This window comes from Rhodnius prolixus, unplaced genomic scaffold, assembly GCF_049639745.1.
Source record: "Rhodnius prolixus isolate KJV_2025 unplaced genomic scaffold, Rpr scaffold_43, whole genome shotgun sequence".
NCBI lineage: Eukaryota > Metazoa > Arthropoda > Insecta > Hemiptera > Reduviidae > Rhodnius > Rhodnius prolixus.
The window spans coordinates 104,029-124,011 of record NW_027411588.1 but is presented as its reverse complement, the minus strand read 5'-3'; the positions used below and the strand labels follow the sequence as shown (position 1 = coordinate 124,011).

General features: G+C 34.5%; 2 protein-coding genes across 11 annotated transcripts in view; one reads left to right on the top strand and one right to left on the bottom strand.

The window, feature by feature from the left end:
- The first annotated feature begins 866 nt into the window (after nucleotides 1-866).
- Nucleotides 867-9,551, top strand: LOC141448483 (uncharacterized). 2 transcript variants are annotated; one of them, XM_074116859.1, is made up of 7 exons: nucleotides 867-1,093; nucleotides 1,787-2,007; nucleotides 2,700-2,981; nucleotides 3,072-3,192; nucleotides 3,383-3,550; nucleotides 5,204-5,399; nucleotides 6,326-9,551. In XM_074116859.1, exons 1-7 carry the CDS (start codon nucleotides 979-981, stop codon nucleotides 6,501-6,503), a joined length of 1,281 nt encoding a protein of 426 aa, XP_073972960.1. In that variant the 5' UTR covers nucleotides 867-978; the 3' UTR covers nucleotides 6,504-9,551. The 2 variants fall into 2 exon arrangements, with proteins under 2 accessions (XP_073972960.1, XP_073972961.1); XM_074116860.1 differs by lacking the exon at nucleotides 3,383-3,550.
- Nucleotides 9,359-19,983, bottom strand: part of Syn2 (Syntrophin-like 2) — a 71,030-nt gene continuing 60,405 nt past the window's right edge. For all 9 annotated transcript variants that reach the window (XM_074116850.1, XM_074116854.1, XM_074116853.1 and 6 more), the window contains 5 exons: nucleotides 19,752-19,936; nucleotides 18,096-18,254; nucleotides 17,731-17,955; nucleotides 16,245-16,448; nucleotides 9,359-14,816 (listed from right to left, as the gene is read on the bottom strand). In XM_074116850.1, coding sequence (XP_073972951.1) covers nucleotides 14,709-14,816; nucleotides 16,245-16,448; nucleotides 17,731-17,955; nucleotides 18,096-18,254; nucleotides 19,752-19,936 — 881 coding nt within the window. In that variant the 3' untranslated portion in view covers nucleotides 9,359-14,708. The remainder of the gene's footprint in view (nucleotides 14,817-16,244; nucleotides 16,449-17,730; nucleotides 17,956-18,095; nucleotides 18,255-19,751; nucleotides 19,937-19,983) is intronic.

Here is a 19,983-nt window from a genome sequence, read left to right as displayed (position 1 = left end):
GATTTTTTTATTTAAAATTAGCACTTTTTCTTCTCAGAGGGAGAAATTTAATATTAATTTTTAAGTAAACCCATAATTTTTTTTCTTTATAATTAATTTCCTTAAAAATAATAAAAATGTAATTACCAATCCTGAAAACATACCAACTATCTACTGGTCTCTACTGTTTCTCGTCCGTGCAAACAAGTTATCTTTAAGCAAGCATTACTGTGATACAAAGGAAGTTAGAGAAAAGAAAGAAAGAAATGAAAGGAAGTTCGTACCGTCCGTTTAGTAGGAAGTCCGTACAGTCCGTTTTAACGAAACGGGTCAGAAAGTTGGTTCAAGAAAACTTTTACCGCTAGTTTATTTCTAAAATAGAAATTTGACTCGTGCTTCTTGGAGAAATAGGAAACTGAAGATTTATACAAAGATCCCACTATGTTACTAAACACTATGTTACATCCGCTTAGAAAGAGAAAGGGCCGCCAAAAAGGAAGATATCAAGGGAATATAAGGTGATTATGAAGGGTTAAGCTCTGAATTTCATCTTATAGGGTACCTGAAGAACCAAAACCAGAGTAACCCTCATAAGAGTAGGGCGTCAAAGCAGTAGTACCGGTGGAAACTTGATGAAATTTCTAAAATGGAAAACCGCAGTACTACTACTACAGAAATCGCAAACATAAAGCCTGGTCAATTTTATACTTTGGTCCTCAGAAATACATGTACAGATTGAGGCTCTGGCAATTAAACACTGTAGTCCCAAAAATAGTTTAACAAATAGAGGCTATGGTCCATTTTGTTCAGGAATAGATGTATAGATAGAAGAGAATCAGTATAATATTTAAAATTCACATGTGTTTAATAATCCTCTAGCTTCATGAAGTTACTATAGTTACGCACTCAAACGGTCCAATAAGAGGGAATGAACAAGATTTTTTTTAATAAGCAAAGAAAGTAAGAACGAAAGTTGCGACTTGGGATTCCAGCAAGAAGATGATTGACGAGCTGAGTTCTATCAAGGAGGTGCCGTCGGTTGAAGACTCGGCGTGCGGCGAGGAACAGACCGATGCTGACAGCGAGGAAAGTGATCCTCAGCCCTCTAAGCCGCGTAAGTCATTCAAAAGGCGCCATTTAGAAAACTGGTAAAATAATAATCTAAAATACATCGTTACTACCGCACATGAAAGAAATCTTGGGCACTCTCTCTAAGTTCTGTTACTAAAATCTTAAGCTCCAAAAGTGAAACTCCCATTTTCTAAAACCTTCTTACAGTTTATAAAACCGTATTTAATGAATCGGTGCTTGGGAGGCTACTTTTTCTTTCTTCACTTTCTTGCTCCACAGTTGGCCTAAAACTAATTTTCCAAAATAATTAAAGTTATATATCTGTTTAAGTAAACACCAAGTTCAGAAAATGTAGGGAGCTATTTTGCGGTAAATCTCTAACAAGAAAGAATACATTTTGTCATGTACTGCTTCTTATTAAGTACTTAATACATTTTGTCAAGTACTGCCTCTCTTTAAGTACTTTTCTTCTTACTGGGACCTGTAGCAATCCATTTAAAAGTGCTTTAATTAAATAAGTGATAAGAACAACCATTGTTTTAAAATGACACTTTTAATAGAAACTCACCCCAGTGCCCTTGATTAAAATTACCAGACAAATATTTCAATTAAACTCTAGATCAAACTTGTATATCGTCAATTTAATGAAAATCATTTGTAAAACTTTTGAAAAAGTATAAAATATTGTTGAATAATTTTAAACATTATTGTTTTCTTTCTTTACTTTTATGGAAAGTCATAAAAAGATTAAGGTCACTACCTAAAGCTTCATGGAAAGAAAAATACGAAAGTATTCCAATATACTTCAAGAATTTAATAGCTGGGCCTTTTGAGGAGCCAGAGGATGAATTTCTTGTGAAACGGCAATACGAAACAGTTGGAGACAGCGAATCGGAGTTCGCCACCGACTGGGAGCAGTACATGGACCAGCTATGGCATTTCTATGAAGAGAAAGCGGTAAGTTCTCCCCATTTCCCCTCAGAATATTGTATAAGTACAATTTTTATTTGCTTTCAGGGTATTGCCCTATACAATGGAGTATTGGAACACATATTAAACAAATTAACCCTCAAAATATTGTTATTTATACATGAATATATAGTTTTCGTGACCGCAAATTGTTAAACTTAGGATGGAAGATTTGCGAGGAATCGGTCAAATAAAACAACTCGTCTTTTTGCCAACGTTTCGACAAATATATTGTCCTCTTCAGGGCGTGGCTATGCGGGTTGGTTGAGTTACAGAAACTGGTTCAGTTTGGTTGGTTACTCACGATTGGCTAATCTCATTGGCGAATGGGATGTGTGAGTAGGCGGAGTGTAGCTGATGACGTAGTGACACCGTAAGCCACTCCCTCACCAATAAAAGCACAGTTATCCAGTACATAAAATGGTGCTCTTTCACTTTCATTCAATGGTCGAGATTTTACTTTCTTTTACTTCCGGAAAATATTTCATTAACTTTTTTGATTCTGCATTACATTAGAAGTATGAAACCGGAAGTATAATGTTCAAAACATGGAGGTTTTTTAATGCTTTACCATATGGAGTTCTTTATGGAGATCCTTAAGGAGGTTCATTCTATGCTTCGGACCCGCATAAAACCAGCCGATTGTTAGAAATTGACCAACAACTCTGGTTTATTTTCAGGAACCGGAATGGAGGAAACTTGTCAAGTATAAAGCAGAATATTGGGATGAGATTTTCTCAGATTCAGATGCAAGCCCAAGGACTCTGAGAGAGTACCTTGCTAGACAGAAGAGGAAACGTACGCGTAAGAAGTTTCTTAGTCGAGACCGTGACAGAGATTACCGATTGAACACCAGTTGGAAGTGCGAACTACCACCAGACGATTATTCGACCTCTGCAGCTGAAGTGGCTCCCTCCTCCAGAACCTCATCTATCTCTCTGAGTGCCTCATCTCTTGACTCTGTAAGATTCTTCCGTTAACTCTTGCTGGATTTGTAAATTCAAATTGTATTCAACAAAGTTTCAAAGTTTTGATGCCAATTAATTTTAAAGGATGGATTACCAAAAACTAAAAATTTACCGCCAGCAAAAATTATTAGAAGAAGTGAAGAATTAGTTAATCGATTATTTCATTATAAAAATGTGGACGGAGTAGTTATTTTGATAGAAGAAAGTAAGTGTCCGAATTTTTATTTATGTGATTGATCATAACGTAAGCGATTCTTATTTGTGGTATGACGTCAGCATGCGCAATATTTATGCTTCTCCAAGCCCACAGAGTTCTGACTTTGACATCATTCTGTCAATATGTTATTTGCTTTGAACAGTAACTTTCCAAATGCAGTTTCTTTTGCTTTCTTCAGAGGTTGCGGCTACGAGCTTCAAGGACGATTTACTGGTCTCATACTTGATAAATCGTTTCTACTACAACCTCATCAATGAATACAAGATGTTCAGAGACTTGGACCCTAGTGATCCTTTAATTACCGTCACATTCGATACCAGACTATACTACTTAATTTGCGGCTTAGGTCAGTTCTCATTGCTTCACTTTGTTTATTTACTTGTAATGAACAATTAGTTTGTTGAAGTTATTTTAATATGTATTTTTTTTTTGTAATAAATTTTGATGGGAGTGGATCAAAATTCCAAATCTATATTTCTTACTAACATCGCCAGTATATTTTACTGATTAAGATCTGGGAAAAAACCTGACCAAAGATTATTGATGAATAAAAGCATATGCTTTGCCAATGTCGTAAAGAAGTAGCTGGTTATTTGAGCATACGCCGAAAAGCCATGAACTTGGGTAACTAGAAAAGTCAAAACATGTTTATAGCATTACTTCAGGTAAACCCGACATAAGGTTCAGGTAAAGCGTTAAAGTTTTACTTATACTAAGTGTAGTGTTAATAAATAGACAAGATAGCAGAACAACAACTCATGTATTTTACCACCATACATGTGACGCTCCAACACTGTTAACCTGCCTACAGTGTTGCCCCTATCACTACACTAAGTATTACAAGTTTTGAGGGAAGTATGACATCAGAGCCGCTCAGAATTCATTTTTATATCAGTTTTTTCGGAAAGGATTTCATACGTATTCTGGAAGTCTTTATCTTTGTACATGAAGATTCTTAAAAGCGTCACGTGCTTCTCACTTTATTCAAGATGCTTTCTTCAAACTCCTAAATTTAGCAATATATTAATTTTTAAGATAAGTTAATGTTGCGAAACTGTCAATAACGTGCCTTTTAAACGTTAGTTAAAAATTGGGATCAAACAAGATATTAAAGCTGCAAACGGTCACACTGTGTGTGTGTATTCGGAAAATCTATCGAGTAGTTTTCAGACAGACAGGTTAGAAAGAAGTGATATGGCAATAAACAGATGAAAACAGTCTCTGGAGATCGATCCACTTTAAGTGGGTGTTTGGGTTTACAACTAGTTCAGTTTATAACTATTACGGTTGTAATTCTTCCTAACTTCATTACAATTATTTTGTCGCCTAAGAATAAAAGAAACCAAACGATTAAATCTCTTAACTCATTTTAAAAAGAGATTAAACAAATCATGGGTATGCAATTTTCAAAGAGAACCAACAGTTCGGAGATTATGCTTTTTAAACGGTCGGAAAGATTGTAGGTAAAATAAGATTAAATAAAATTGAAATACAGAAAAATGTAATTGTATCTGGTGTTATTGAATCAGAGAACGCGAAAATTTCGAAGCAAAAAATATTTATAATTGAATTATTTTAAATCCAGCTAAATACGGTTATAAGTAAGCGAGAGGTGGATAATGTAAGAATTGGTATGCAAAGCAAGATCCACTCTTGTGAGCCTTACCACATTTAGAGAGAAAATAATTATAGAAGAAGACATTGAATCCAGAGATTAATAAATAAATAATACAGAGATTAATAAATGTAGAAAACCTTTAATATAAAACAGAAGAATAACTGCCGATTTGAGGGTGAAGGTTAGCAAGTGGTCAGAGATGTAACAAGTAAGTTGTATAACATTAAAATACATGCCCAATGTTTATGTGGTAGAAATGTTTAGTTTAAGGAAAAGTGGGACGCTCTCTAGGCCCTCTTACAATCCCTTCCTCTGCAATTTCTGGCAATTCGTCCCTCATTAGTTGCAGCCCTTTATTTTATCTTAGGTTCTGTTTCATAGGCTACGGGAGCATCAAGCATGAAAGCTTCGCAATAATGGTGTTCCAGAGCGTAGACAAGGAAGACTTGCAAATCCGACCCATTCATCCATTATTGCCGCTTCGAGACCAGTGCACTTTTCCTAAAGTCTGGTTGAGTGGGATGGAAACCAGACCAGTTACTCCATCCCAGCAGCATCTGACCAACTTCAGGAAAGCGTAAGTAAATATTTTGATATTTAGATTAATCGCAGTACTAATAATTGAATTAAGGTGCAGAGCTGCAAGAGGTTCTATTTGCCCAGTTGAGGAAGGAACAGATCATAATCGCCCACGATAAACTCCTGCAGTGGAATGATTGTTAATTCCTAAACAGTGGTCATGATGTTGTAACTAAGATGTTAAACACTACCGATTGGAATGTTTGATATAGAAATCCTTCTTATTTTAATATTTAACTGCTTAACATTCGATCGGCATATTTTCTCCTCACAGATTGTCATCTTCAAGGCAATCTGTACTCCACCTTCACTTTTTTCATTAATAACTAAGATATTCATATGTTGCCATTTGCACATTTTTTTTTAAATACATTTATTTATGGAAATGTAACTGGGTAACGCTTAGTTTTTGAATCAACTACTTACGGAAGCTCTATTAAGCATTTTTACTTTCTTTTATCCTCTAATTGAGTTTGTTTCGGAGTCGATTCATTAATTCCCATTTCATTAAGACTGTAACTTTCGCCATCCTTAAGTTTTGTAGCTGAGATTCAGCGCTTAATGTACTGATGTAGACATTACTTAATAATTTTTAAGATTAACCAATACGCCAAAATGAGGATTAGTGTCGCTCTCACCATCAAGAATAATAGAAAGTAAAACTATCAAAAGTAAGATTCCTCAAGAAATAATTAAATATAAAAGAGAATCAAAACCACACAAAGTAAACACTTCAGTGCAGATTCCGCTGACATTTGCAAAGGCCAAGGTGAAATAATATATTTGGGGACAGACCACTTGACACACACACCCTGAGAGGGGGCTTGAAATGCATGTTTTAGTTTTAAATTGTGTGACCATGGTATTATGTCGGTGTTTGTCTTTAAATTTTAACTTTGATGAACACCTGGTACTCTGTTTCAGAACTGGCTTGGAACCGCTGAGAATAAAGAAGTCAAAGAATAAAAAAGCCCTAGATCCGTTGATTAGAAGTGGGCTTCACGCCACCAGTGTGCAGTGGAGGCAGCCGCTGCCACCCTTGGAGGCGGCTTACTCTACTACGCCATGCCGAAAGAACGATGAACCAGTTTTGAAATTTTGACTCACTTGCAAGACCTCCAACTACTACGCAAACTGTTCCAAATGGATAACAGGGAACATGCGAATGAACAACTAACTCCAGCTTGTGCCAGAAGTAGACAAAATAAGGACTGAAATTCTTGTATCTGAGATCGTAAATAAAGTGGGAATTAGAGGTACTTGAATACAACGATATCAGTTCAATAAAAACATTTTGCAGTACCCTAGTGGCTAATTGAATTGAAGATAAGATTTTAATAAGCCGCCAAAAAAAGAGGGCCAGTTGGCTCTCCCATAGATGCCCAAGAATGACACTCATTCTGTGATAGATTGCCGGTCTTCTCCTTAGATTTTTTTTTGTTTAATATGAGAAACTTAAGTGAAGCTCATAATGCTAATAGCCATTCCAAAATGTAAGCTACAGAATTATTCCGGAAATACATATTCTTATGGCGAACTTATGCCTATCCGTTCTCACATCGCCCTGTAAAATATTGTCAGAAAAATTGTACTAATTAAAGTGATTAATCCACATCTTTTTGCGAGGATGTTATATACTTCCGGTAGCGGAATTTCCTTCAAACTCGGTATGCTAACCACTCATTTAACTTTCTTTCTAGTATGTGAAGCACAAAGCCGTTCGCACCAATTAGAGGAAATACTACCTCACCCATTAACCTGAAATGACGTAAATATTTCCTTGGGACAAAACTTTCCGTCGAATACCTTTATTTACCTTAATCACTTTAGTAATAAAGTCCAGTAAAACAATATGCTTCTTGAGGGATTTTTTTCGCTAAATTACTGTAGGTTTTCTCTGTAGGGTCCAATTTAAATCCAAAAATTCTGCATCCTTCATTTCTCGCTTTTTAGTTATTTTGTTCACATTCACAAACACGCCCCTAGAACACACCTAAAAATTGTTTTTTTCAGGCTCAGAGACGCGGCAAGCCTATAATTCTGATGAAAACTGGAAATATAAATTTCTACGTTCGACAATAACTAGTAAATGAAGCTAAAATTTTCTTAACTCCTAAGTAAATAAGCACAGATAGCTTTTCCTCTGGTAAAGCAAACAAATGGAGCGTTATCTCTGAATTTTGTTCTAATTTAATGCGGATTAGTTAAAATCATCTTAATCCAGTTTTTGACTGGGAACCGGGACATGTGTTTCACTAGACACTGAGCTGTGAGCCGCTGCAGGGATCACAGTCTCCTCACAACTGGACCGTGCACAGTCACTAATTTCTTTCTGAAACCAATTTAGCAAACTTTTCTGAATGTTAACGCCACTTACTGTAAAATTGGCATTGGCATCGTCTTGGCGAATGGGGGAAAGGTAATTGGTGCTGAGTGTGGGAAGTTAAGGCGATAAAGAGATTGTAGTAAGATTTGGTGGCAAGTATACCCGTCTACGTTGGAAAGCAGCCTGTGGCGGTCCACCCTGATACAGTCGACCTTGTCCCAGAATGTGAGCGCCGCTTCTAGACCCCCCACAATCATCACTAAGTTTCTTTTGTGTTCGTTACAGTTGTTAGAGGGTTTACTTCAAATTACGTATGTGAAATTTTAGGGTGTTCTATTAAAAAGTCAGGGTAGGTCCTATTAAGAATGTATTATTTCCGAGTAATTTACAGTTTTACATTTTGAATAATATTACTAATGTTCGGAGATAAAAAAAATGCATACTTTAGAACCTGGAATTGTATGCAATCAGTTTAAATTGCGCCAGGGCCAACATTAGTTTTTCTTTTGTTTTTTATTATGATTTTATTTCTACTTGTTAATTTTGATTCGTGCTTATTTCATGTCAAAACTGCTTTGTACAGAGGAAACGGTTTGGCAAACAAAATTATTATTATTATTTACCGAATTTAGGGCTTAATTGACATAGATATAATTCTTTTAATGATAATATTTTGAGATATTGGAATCTGTACAGAATAGATAGTGATCCGAGCGTTCACTAGTTCGATTAAAACAGGGATTTGGTTATTTTTGTTACGATAGAATATCAATGAAGAGCCCGTTAGAATAGCAGTGATTGGCGTAGGCGACTGAAGCGTGGGGGCTACGACCCCATCAGAATATGCAGACTACATAATATATATTTATTAATATCCTAAAATATTTTGAACAGACACTTTTAAAAAATAAAATATTACGCGCCTTTTTATTAAGACCTTACAACGTTAGAACTAACAAAAACATTTGCAGAATGAGCTGGGACTTGAACTAGTTTTACTGAGATTTGTATTTTAATTTCATTTTTAATTGTGGCAGTATTTTATCTGTGGCAAATGATTTTTGTTCAATAGAAAAATTCCCATTGGCATAGGGGGTTATCGTTAAGACAAATTTTAGCATTAATTTGTTGCTTTAATGGTTATTGCTTTCGACATAACAGTCGAGGCATATTTAATTTTTTTTAGGTTTCTTAATAGGCAAGGTATTTTATTAGGTCTAATATCACTGATTTTATTTTATATTTTTAGTTTTAGCGCGCGTTTGATATTAATAACCAATCACAGAGTTAAGTCCCTGAAAAATCAGCTTAGCAAGATCTTTTATGTAATATTACTGCAATAGTTTTGTTTTTTGTTTTTGGTACTTGAAGAAAGTTACAACAGCATCAGCACTCCATAAAATCGATTTTTCTAACTAATAATGTGATACCTCCATCTTAAAAACAGAAACACTTTCCTTTCTAATTACCCAAATTATTCTGAAACAAGACAATTACATTCACAGCCCAGTATTCCTAATAGATCGGTAAGAGATGGAGAATTTGATTTTGATACTGCCTAACATTGAATTGAACTGCTTACAACAGTCAATTCCAACAATTTTTATTCTGGGTAAAAGCAAACAGAATATTAATGAGTTTTGTAGTTAATAAAAGTTTTATTTGGGAAAAAAAGGCGAAAATATTTTAGATCGAGACAGGTACAATGAATTTTACAGTTGGTTTTTCAAATATGAAGTTATTTATACAGTATCTGAATGTATCTTTACGAATTAGTTTAAATATGTTTAAGAGATTTTTAATGTAAATATATTTATTTAGTTGCACGTTACCAGATCTTCATTATATAATAATCATTCATTTGTGATTTAAATTTCCACTTAAAAATGAAAACTAAAAAATCTTTTTCCAAACTTTACTTTCTGTGTAGCTAACTTCCACTAATTGACAAAAAAACTACCAATACCGTATCGCCCCCATTCACTCTCTTTCTCTCTAGAGGCACAATCATATTATTTCTAATATATTATTTATTATTAAATAATATTTATTTATGAATCATTAGCAAATAATTTATTATTATATTATTAAAATTCGAAAAATTTAATTTTGAAGAAGTACATTTCCATTTTACACTTGTCTTGTAGAAACAATTTTTTACTGTTATTGCTAAAACTTTGGTTTCTTTTGAACATATTATTTCATTTACTATTCAGATACACAAGACTGTGGTTTTCGTCATTTTTGTAAACTTTCATTTGTTTTGTATTCTCCTCAAAATAATACGTAAATAATATGCATTTGGTGAGCAAACCTAGATCGACAATATTTTAACTTACTATTTACAAAATGATTTATAAAACAATAAACTCAACAACTTTCAATATTAAATGGTATTTACATAAATATTATTTTGAATTTAATTATTTACATGATTATGTATACAACAAAAATATTTTTACTTTTTCATTTTAATTAAAATAGCTGTAACTTGTATTCATTAACTCAGGCGTGTTCAGTTCAACATTATTTATATAATATAATTTTGTGCGCAAGTTTGCACTTATTTACAATAAATTATGTATTCGTTTATTTGAGTAGTATTGCTTCAGGTGACGAAGGCGTTGAAGACCTTTCTGTTAAGCTGACACTCCGATCAATAAATACTTAAATATATCTCATACAACTTTACTCTCGGAAATTGCTTCCACTTATTTTTATAATATATGTATAATTTTTGTTTTTGCCTACTATTTAGTTTACTTTATTAAACCATTTTTTTGAAATGCTTATAAAAAGTTTCACTCTAAAATTATACAGTTTGATGTTTGATCAATTTTTTATGCATTTTTAAGTAATGTATTTGATAACAGGATACTTAAAGTTAGAATCATTACTGATATAACAATAAACCAGTAATCGATAATGTGGAAAAAATATTAGGATTTTTTAGTTTAATTTTAATTTATTAAACTCAATATTCTGTAAATTATCTAGTTATGTATGAATAAGGATTCGATTTCACACCTACATTCCTTTCTTCTAACATAGAAAAAAGTACTAAAATTTTTATATTAACTGAAATAAAACTGTTCACAAACAGTTACAAAGTACGTGCACTTTTTTTCATTGAAATGGGTGGAAAAACGAAAGTTTATTAGTTAAGAAAGTACCAGTTCTCCTACAAATAAGAGGATTTTCAGCTGGCGGCATGGTCGGGAGGACTTTACCAAATTCGCAAGGGAAATAGCAGATATTGGCTTGGCAGCAGGAGTTATTAAGAAGAGTGCCAACCAATAGCATTATTTTTATCAACAGGTTCTCACAGGCAACAATTTTAACTGGGTTACAACACATCCTTAGAGAATTGCTTGTCTGGTGAGGGTAAGGAGAAATCGATAAGGATTTGCTGCAGTGGATTGTTTTCCCATTGTGGCGTGAACGGCAATAAGTACTCTAATTTGCTACAAAAATGGATGCACCAGAGCTTCTCCTTATGTTGAAGGCGGCAAAAAAGATTTAATAAAGAAACGATTAGGAAGCGCCAGGAGAAAGCATCTGAGAGTAACCAGTTCGATTTATGTGTGTTACAGATGTAGGAGCTAGAGCCTTAATCTGACGGTAGAATTGGAATTATTATATTACTGAAAAAAATTAATGTTTTCTTATCTTTTCACGGGGAAGTTAAACGGGTGCTCCAAGCATTGTACGCCGGGCAAGCACTAGTTAAATACTGCAGTATGGATGACATTGATAAGATCGTCAGGTAGAATATTTCGTTTGTGCAGTTAATTCTGAGGGCATAGTTTTGTTTGCTTGAGGAAAACAAGTAAAAGAAACAGCTATGTGGCTGGTTAGGCGACCTCAGTTACGCGTGTGCTTTTCCATATAAATTCGATTTTTGTATAAAAAAAGTGGTTAGACAAAAATTAGAAATGTAGGCAGAGAACCCCCCCCCCTTTTTGGTATAGTTAAACTAATCAGGTCAGATAAAAATTACAAGCCTGTACTGGTGACAACTACGGGCAGCAAAAAAGTGGTTAAAAGAGAAATTCCTCATTGGGACTCGATGAGTCTCACAGCCGAAGTTAATTCTACATTAAAATGCTGCTACTAGTATGGCCAATGGCTCCACATTGTTTTCAACATCTAAAAATTAGTATAGAAGTTTCAACTTTCTACTATAACAAAATAATTGTTAATAAAATTAATTAATCTCATATAAATTGAATAATTTAAAGTGAAGACGTTCTAATGAATAATTAATAAGTTGTAACAATGTAAATAGTACATATAGAATTATTCTGACTAGACTTCTTTATCCACACCTTGATTGAATTGATTAGATTTAATTTAAAACTATCATACATATATTAAAATGTTGATCTTATAATAAAATAATAAAGGAACAATAAATAATAACAAGTAATTTACAATATTAAAGTTAATAGTGGCAATTTCGTTAAATTGACCAAACAAATATCACAGGTTTGATAATAAAATTTGAATATTTAATTATGTATTATTATTATTTTTTTTACAAACGTCATTGAATATTTTCTTAAAATCAAATACATTTACATTTGATAGAACCTTTGAAATTTGTGAACTTGGACTGTTGTCATACTTATTGGCACAAAATATTTGAAAGATTTTTCACAATATACGTATCTGATTCTTTTTTTGTTAATTTAGCCAAGTTTGATATTTTCCGTCAAATTTTTCTAATTGTAATGGACAATCCAATCAAGTGCAAGTGGTTAATTGATGTTTAATTTAAGAATCAATTTAAAGTGCACAGTTATGGTTCGTATCACTATGGACTGATAATGCTTGTATCCTGGCGGCAAGGTTGGTTTAGTATATTCTCGCTGAAACTGCCTGGGGTGGCAACTGATGCGACATTCTACCATACCACTACTGCTAGCACCGCTGAAGTAATGGTTTTCAACCATTTAACAGATACGTTAAGAGTGTTTTAGGTTTGCAGTACAGATAATAACGCTTAGTCAGCTAATTTAGTGTGAGACGGAAACATGGTCTAGTTCTCTTGCACCAAACTGTATAATCAACCTCGTACAATGAGGTGATGGCCGAAAATTGTCGGGATACAAAAAAAAAAAAATCTACGTTTTATTGGATAAATGGGCGATATTTAGCGGGTCGTTTAGGGAAAACTCATTCATAATCTTGTAAAAAAAAAGAAGAAAAAAGTGATTCATGCTTTCTGGGTATTACGAGCGAAAGGGTGTTAGACAAAATTTATTAGGTAATTGTTCTTCGCTTTTAACTATCGAACAAGAAATTTTTTGAAGTATGTAATAGAAGAGTATAAATTTTGGTTTCATTATAATTAAAAGTAAGGGATATGGTGATCTCAGAAAATGTAAAAGAAATTCTGACTACGAAATGAATAAAGAGACTCATACATCCAGATCCGAAAGAAATTTTTAGAGTTGTGAAGATCAAACCTCTACGTTAAATGGCCTCCACCCTTACAGCGATTATTTTCCCTGAATAGGATGAAAATTTTTGTATTGAGATGATGAAGGCTTTGAAACGAAAGAACAGTTAAAAAGATCTGGCAAAAAGAAAGAAGTTCAGTGACGAGGCAGGAAAGGCCCGGCGAGAGACCGTTAAGGGAAGCATGTCGTTAATCAAGAAACTAGAGATACAGCGGGAGCTCAAGTTGGCCCTTTTGATAGGGGTCGTTCTACCAAATCTCTCAATTTCAGGGAACCTAGATGTAATGTTAACCTTCACTTAACTTAAGAATTTCAGAAAGGAAGAAAGACAAGGCGCGTTAGACTGCGAAAAAATTGATCATTTAAAGAATTATTTGTCTATGTTTATTTTGAATTTCGTTTAGTTTTAAAGGTTTTAGACAGTTGATTTATAAATTAAATGGTAAGAAGTGTATATTTCATTTAATTAATTATGTTTGTGAATCAAAACAGATCTTATTTTTGTAAACTATAATGCTGAAATTTCTTGACACTGGGTTGCTAAGTCTTTGGTTCCTATCACAGTCGCTACGTTTGCAGCTGTTGAAGGTCTTATAGGCTAGCGAGTGTACTAGTTTGGACAGATTTTACGATTAGCATAGTTACAGTTATATAGAACTAGTTTTGTGTAAGGGCATCTAAACATTAGGGAAATATGTATGTGAAATAAAGTCCAAAATAACAAGAATCAGAACAACTCAATCGTCATTAAGTTTCCGATTTCGTCTTACTGAAATAATTTAATGAGTGGCCATCGCAAAGTAAGGTGCCCATTAATTTATAAATTGTGCTACTTTTGGATTTATTAGTAAATATCATTCCTAGAAAATATCCGTTGTCAAACATAAACTTAACATAAATTCAACAATAGTAATTCTAACTAATTCTCTCTAAACAATAAAATATAATCGTCATCATTCAATTTTTAGCTTTAGTTGTGTAAATCTTTGTTAAAACATATATTGTTATGTACACTGCGTCATTTTTTATTATTTACATATGAAATTATAAGTTGCAATAATTAAAACAAATACATACATTCTTTATATACAAGTATTTTTCTGTCTGTAATATTTACATTGTCACTAATAACACTGTTGTCAATAACAATGTCAAACTTAGGCGGGAGTCGGTTAAGAGAACTTGAATTAACATAATATAAACTTTAGCTTAAAGCTAGACAGCTAATATCTGTCTGAACACCATCACAACCAACCAGTTTACTGAGAGAGTAAAATTTTCATATATCCGACATATGATTATTATTTTTACAAAAATAAATAAATAATAAGTATATAGTAAATGTAGAAATTAAATGTACCTAACGTTATTAAATTTTTGAGAGTCTATCCACATTGTAACAACAAATAAGTTATATCAGTTTCATTGTTAAAATCTCATTATCAGATTTGTTTTTTGTTTTACCCGTGCTAACTAAAATAATCATACATGTACATTTAGTTAAACTATTTTAAATCTAGGGTGTCCTAGAACTGAGGAAAGCAGGATCCACAGAAGCAACTTTAGCAGTCAGAAAGGCATGCATGCAGAACAGCAAAGCTTGGAGGTTACTGCATTCTAGTTCCTGAAAAAAAGTATAGCATTAAAACTGTGGGATAAAGAAGGAGCCCTGAAACAAAAAATATCAGCTGAATTAATTGACTGCAATTTACAGAGGAACTGTGATATAGTGACGATATAGCCGCCGCGTGAGAATAGCCGCCAGGGACGCCTGATTGATTGAGGGGCGCCACTCCAGTAAGATATATAAAATTCACTCGCAAAATAAATAGAAAATAAATATTGTGTTTATTTTTTTTATGAATAGTGAACTTCACCAACATGAGTGATAATTTACTCATATTGCGCGAAAACAATTTGTCCCCAAGGGTAACTGAGATATAGTGTGAATGTCTTCTGATACAAACAACTTTTAAAAAAATGTTTGAACTTTTAGGTAAGTCTCTCTTACTGTGCTTTTAATTTTCGAATTTTCTTTAAAATGTTCATCATCTGATAGTTTGATGTGATAGTTGCACTTGGAAGTTACCTACGAAGATTTATGAACGGATCCAGCCAAACAGGTAAGTTTTTTTTGTCCTCTTCCCTAATTAAACACACTTTTTCTTATCAACCCAAAACTCAGTTCTCAGAAATTTCAAAATGATTATTCCAGAGAAGTGTTAGCCGTAAAAAACTGAGGGTTTATATGTCAGAGCAGTTAAAAATAAAACGCGGAGATAAGGTTTTTTTTTACCACTTTTCAGCACTTCCAAGAAAAACCCAGAAAAACTTGGAACAAGATTTCCTGTGAACATGATTTTCTAGCATTGCTTTTAATTTCCATAAATGTAAATTGATGTGTATTAACCCCAGAGAATAGTGTGAGGAAGAGAGGAGTTGAAGTTCTAGTTAATAAGAATCTCAAAAATTTATTTTCCGGCCGAAAGTTTAAAATGACATGATAGGATAAATGTTAACTAATGAAGTGGAAATTTAAAGTAAAAAAAAAAAAATCCTGAGTTTCCAGAAAAAAAAACTATAAATAATTTTTTTCACTTTAAAACTATGTCATGCAAAGCTTGCACATTTCAACAAGAATCCATTGTAATCTGGTAGAATAGAATGAATGAATGAATGAATATAGAATTCATATTCTAAATATAGAATTCACGCTGATTTAGTTACATCGTTTTGCAATTTATAGGCGGTTGAACGTGAGGTGAAATGTCTTGACTGTTTTGATGAAGTGGACGCCCTTAGGAGATAATCGGCTGTAGGTTGGTACAGAAGCTGAGGGGAGAAATGCCCAGCTTAACTTAATACTACAACCAACTGTCTGGGATGACTGCTCTCTGTATCATCTTGGAGTGAAGAAGGGTAGTTTTCATATTATTCTTAAAGTAACCTAAACTTATATCCTATCCAGCCAAGTAATCTTCAAGAGCTAATAATCCTTTTAGTCAAATAATTAAGAATAAATGTCCACAAAGGCCTTAAGAGGAAAGTTTACCTTGGTTTCAATTCCTTTTGTTTCAACATCTTGAAAGTGTAATTTCAATTTACTTTTTCCGTCATCTGATGAGCCTCTTAGCTGGGAGAATTTATATTGCCATGCGAACTGTCTGGAAGCGTTATCATATAAAGCGAATCCCATGTTCCAGTCTAGCGTCAGGCCAGCTAATCTCCCATTCGATGTTACGTTGAAGTTTTTGCTCTGTAAAATATAGAAATAGAACAAAGAAAAATAATAAAACAATGCATTTCACCGGAAAATGGGACCACATCGGCCCTATTATTGGACACAACGTTTGGTGCACGAATTTCCTAGATAATGATGGAATTACTAGAAAGACACATCTTTAGAATTTCTAAATAATCTCTTTTTCAGGCAATACCAATTTTGCATCCCCGTGGTAAAAATAATGAAGTAAAATTTTTATTAATGGGTCAAAAGCGTCATAATGATCTTTTAAACTGAGGTTTTCTTAAAAATGAGCAATTATAGTTTTCTTAGATATGCACCAATTTCGGCCTCCTACACCATTTCTTGAAGGGTAAACCAGAAATGTCAAGTACCGTTATAATTAGTAATACACTCTACAGACAACTGATGAACGTTACAAACACCGAAAATCTGAAATTGTAACTTTATGGTCCGCATTCCGACAAATCACCGAAGTTTAACTGCACTAAACAATTAGTGCCCAATAGTTTTTTGAAAGATCATTTTAATAGAGGTCATGCAAAACTAGAATCAACAAATTATAAAATTATAGACTGATTACTTTCTTATTTTGGAAGTTATGGGTTATTTTACTAGTATTTAATCTGAAGGTTGGACGGTGCGCAGGGAAATGTGACTTTCCAAAATTTGTTTTCTGATTTGCAATACCCGGACTAAATTATAAGTTAATGTATTATGCAATAAAAACCTGGTATGAACACCAACACGACTTTCTTTTAAAACAATTTTCGAGGTTATAGACGACATAAACAAGACAATAAAGTTATTTAATTAATACTAACACCACCTAGATTATAACCCGGCACATTACAAAGAAATTACAAGAGGGAAGCCTACCTATACAAGTGTCCTTAATCGAACTGTCCTGGATATTAATGTTTCATGTTAAAGATGTAGATGATAATGAGTATAACAGCTAAATTATTTCAATAGTTATGATCGCTAAGTTTCACTCGGTGGTACCGAAATGAGGTTTCATCTTCCGGGGATATTTCGTATGGAGGTACTTTGTAAATACTTGTATTCTTTTTAAAATACTTGAACTCTTGAAATTAGGTTTAATAATAACAGTACATGATATTTTAGATCACATTCTTGGAAATGGCCGAGGCAGACTAAAATGTGTGTAAGATTGCTTAAATAGTAATTGTAAGTAGACTACGAATGGTTGTTTTGATTGAATACCAGAGACTACTGGCACTGGAAAAGAAGTCAGGTATTCCAATTATTGGTAAAGTAGAGTATTACTCACACCAAGTTTAATAACAGCCGTGCATACTGAACTGTGCCATGAGCTTTCTATCCGCAACAATTCTTGTCTAGTTTCCACTGAGAAATATCTTGATTCTTGGCCAGAAGTTTGAATCAGAAAGCAATGCTGTCTTTCATCTACATTTTCTGAATCTTTAATCACTCGCAACATCGACTGATAAACTTTAAATACAAGTCCGCATTCCGACCAATCACCGATGTTTAACTGTACAAAACAAATAGGTTTTTTGAGACATAATTCAAATAAGAGTACATGCAAAACTGAATCAGTAATGCACGAAATTATGCATGCTAATCTGTCGGAATTGGTGATTAAGAGTAAAGTATTAAACATAACATACTCACCGGTGGTGAATCGAACAACATAACGTCCGTGCCTTTGAGTGTAAGGAATCTAGGGCGGTAGTTCTGCCACGGCTGGTTGTTGTTCAATACGCCTTCGTTCACCCAGCCCATGTATTCTATGCGTTCGGCCGCCGGAAAGTTTCTATTGTACAACTTCATCTGGCAACACATTATGAAAACATACAAACCAGTATCACTGTCTATTTGATCAAATTTAATATATTGGAAAAAGACACCTGGTTAAGCTTGAAGGGAGCTTTCCTTCTCTAAGGAGCTGGACTCTCATCCAAATACCCCATCAAACTGAAATGAAACATTCAATGAGGGTAGTGCCGTTTTCTCTCCCTGATAACCCTGTACGATGCATGTATTTACTCATCAATCAGCAGCCCGTTAAGAAGATTCGCTCGTCAAAGTTGTCGGCCAGCCTTGCAATAGTACCGCAGTTCGTGCCAAAATGATTTGGCAAAGTTTTTACCCATCATGGCAACTACTACTTGTACGTTAACTACTATTGCTGCACTAATGCGGAAATTGAGTACCTCCTGTCAGTGTGATGGAGCAATTTTCAGGGAAGTAAAGCTCCCTTCAAGCTTAGTCTTAGAGGACAGGTACGCTGGCAGGGTACTTCTGTTTTCCTATTTTGTCCTTGAGAAAAAGTTCCTTAAAAAAAATCCGGTATGGACCGTAGATGGACGTCCGTCTCACACGAAATCTTCCAATACTCTGTCTGCCGTCTCTCCCCTCTCTCTCGGCCGCCGCATCCACCAGTTTCCTGTTGGACAATTTTCCCCACCAAACTAAGGGGTTTCCGGCCTATTCTTTAAACGAGTATTAATAAAATAAACTATACAAAATAAACGAGTACAAAATAAACTATACATATTTCCCGAATATATTCGGGTAATAACCACTAGGACACCAAGCCTCCTTCACTTACCACTAGGACACCAAGCCTCCTTCACTAACCACTAGGGCACCAAGCCACCTTCACTAACCACTAGGACACCAAACCTCCCTTACTTACCACTAGGACACCAAGCCTCCTTCACTTACCACTAGGACACCAAGCCACCTTCACCAACCACTAGGACACCAAGCCACCTTCACTAACCACTAGGACACCAAGCCACCTTCACTAACCACTAGGACACCAAACCTCCCTTACTTACCACTAGAGTCACCAAACCTCCTTCTCTTACCACTAGGATACCAAACCTCCTTCACACAGCAAGTCTCCTGCATTGCTCCTCAAACCATACGATTCACAAGAAATGAATTCGGTCAAAACTTTATTGAACCGTTTCATTTTACTTACCTATCTCTCTTTTCGTGGAAATAACCAAAAAACAAACCACCTTTCTTCCAATGGCTACCCTGAACTTAATATCTAAGAAAGCCTTGTTGACACGCCATTACATTCACCTTTTTCTTTCAGATCTAAGAACAACGCATATTCTTCCACCGACTTTTCTGTCTATTCAGAAAATCAACTAATCTCTTAAAAACACACACATTCCTTATAGTATTGCAGACTTTCCTAGTACAGATAAGGCTAATTAAACACTAAACTGAAACCCCTAACCGTGCCCGGGTCCGCCTCTGGTGAGGCATATAAATATCATTGGGGAGCAACCAGTAGAGTGATAGATTTACCTGCAGATGTGTGAGACCCATAATATTGTCGGTGATGTACTTGAGCCACTGCGACAAGATAGCGGCGTCATCGCAGTGCACCACACCAGTGCTGGCTCCGTTCAGTCCGCGCACTTCGAAAGCGTTCGGCCTTAACTTGTCCGTGCCGAAGATATACCTAGTGACGTAGGCCATCATCAGGGGCACTGCAACAAAAAACAGTCATAGTTAGTAAAACCTAATTACTCACTGT

Excerpts from the sequence above, each read along its gene's own strand:
- LOC141448483 (XM_074116859.1), top strand. The coding sequence starts at position 979 with ATGATTGACGAGCTGAGTTCTATCAAGGAGGTGCCGTCGGTTGAAGAC. Across the intron at positions 1,094-1,786 it reads TCCTCAGCCCTCTAAGCCGC|TCATAAAAAGATTAAGGTCA; the intron begins GTAAGTCATTCA and ends TTTTATGGAAAG. Across the intron at positions 3,193-3,382 it reads AGTTATTTTGATAGAAGAAA|AGGTTGCGGCTACGAGCTTC; the intron begins GTAAGTGTCCGA and ends TGCTTTCTTCAG.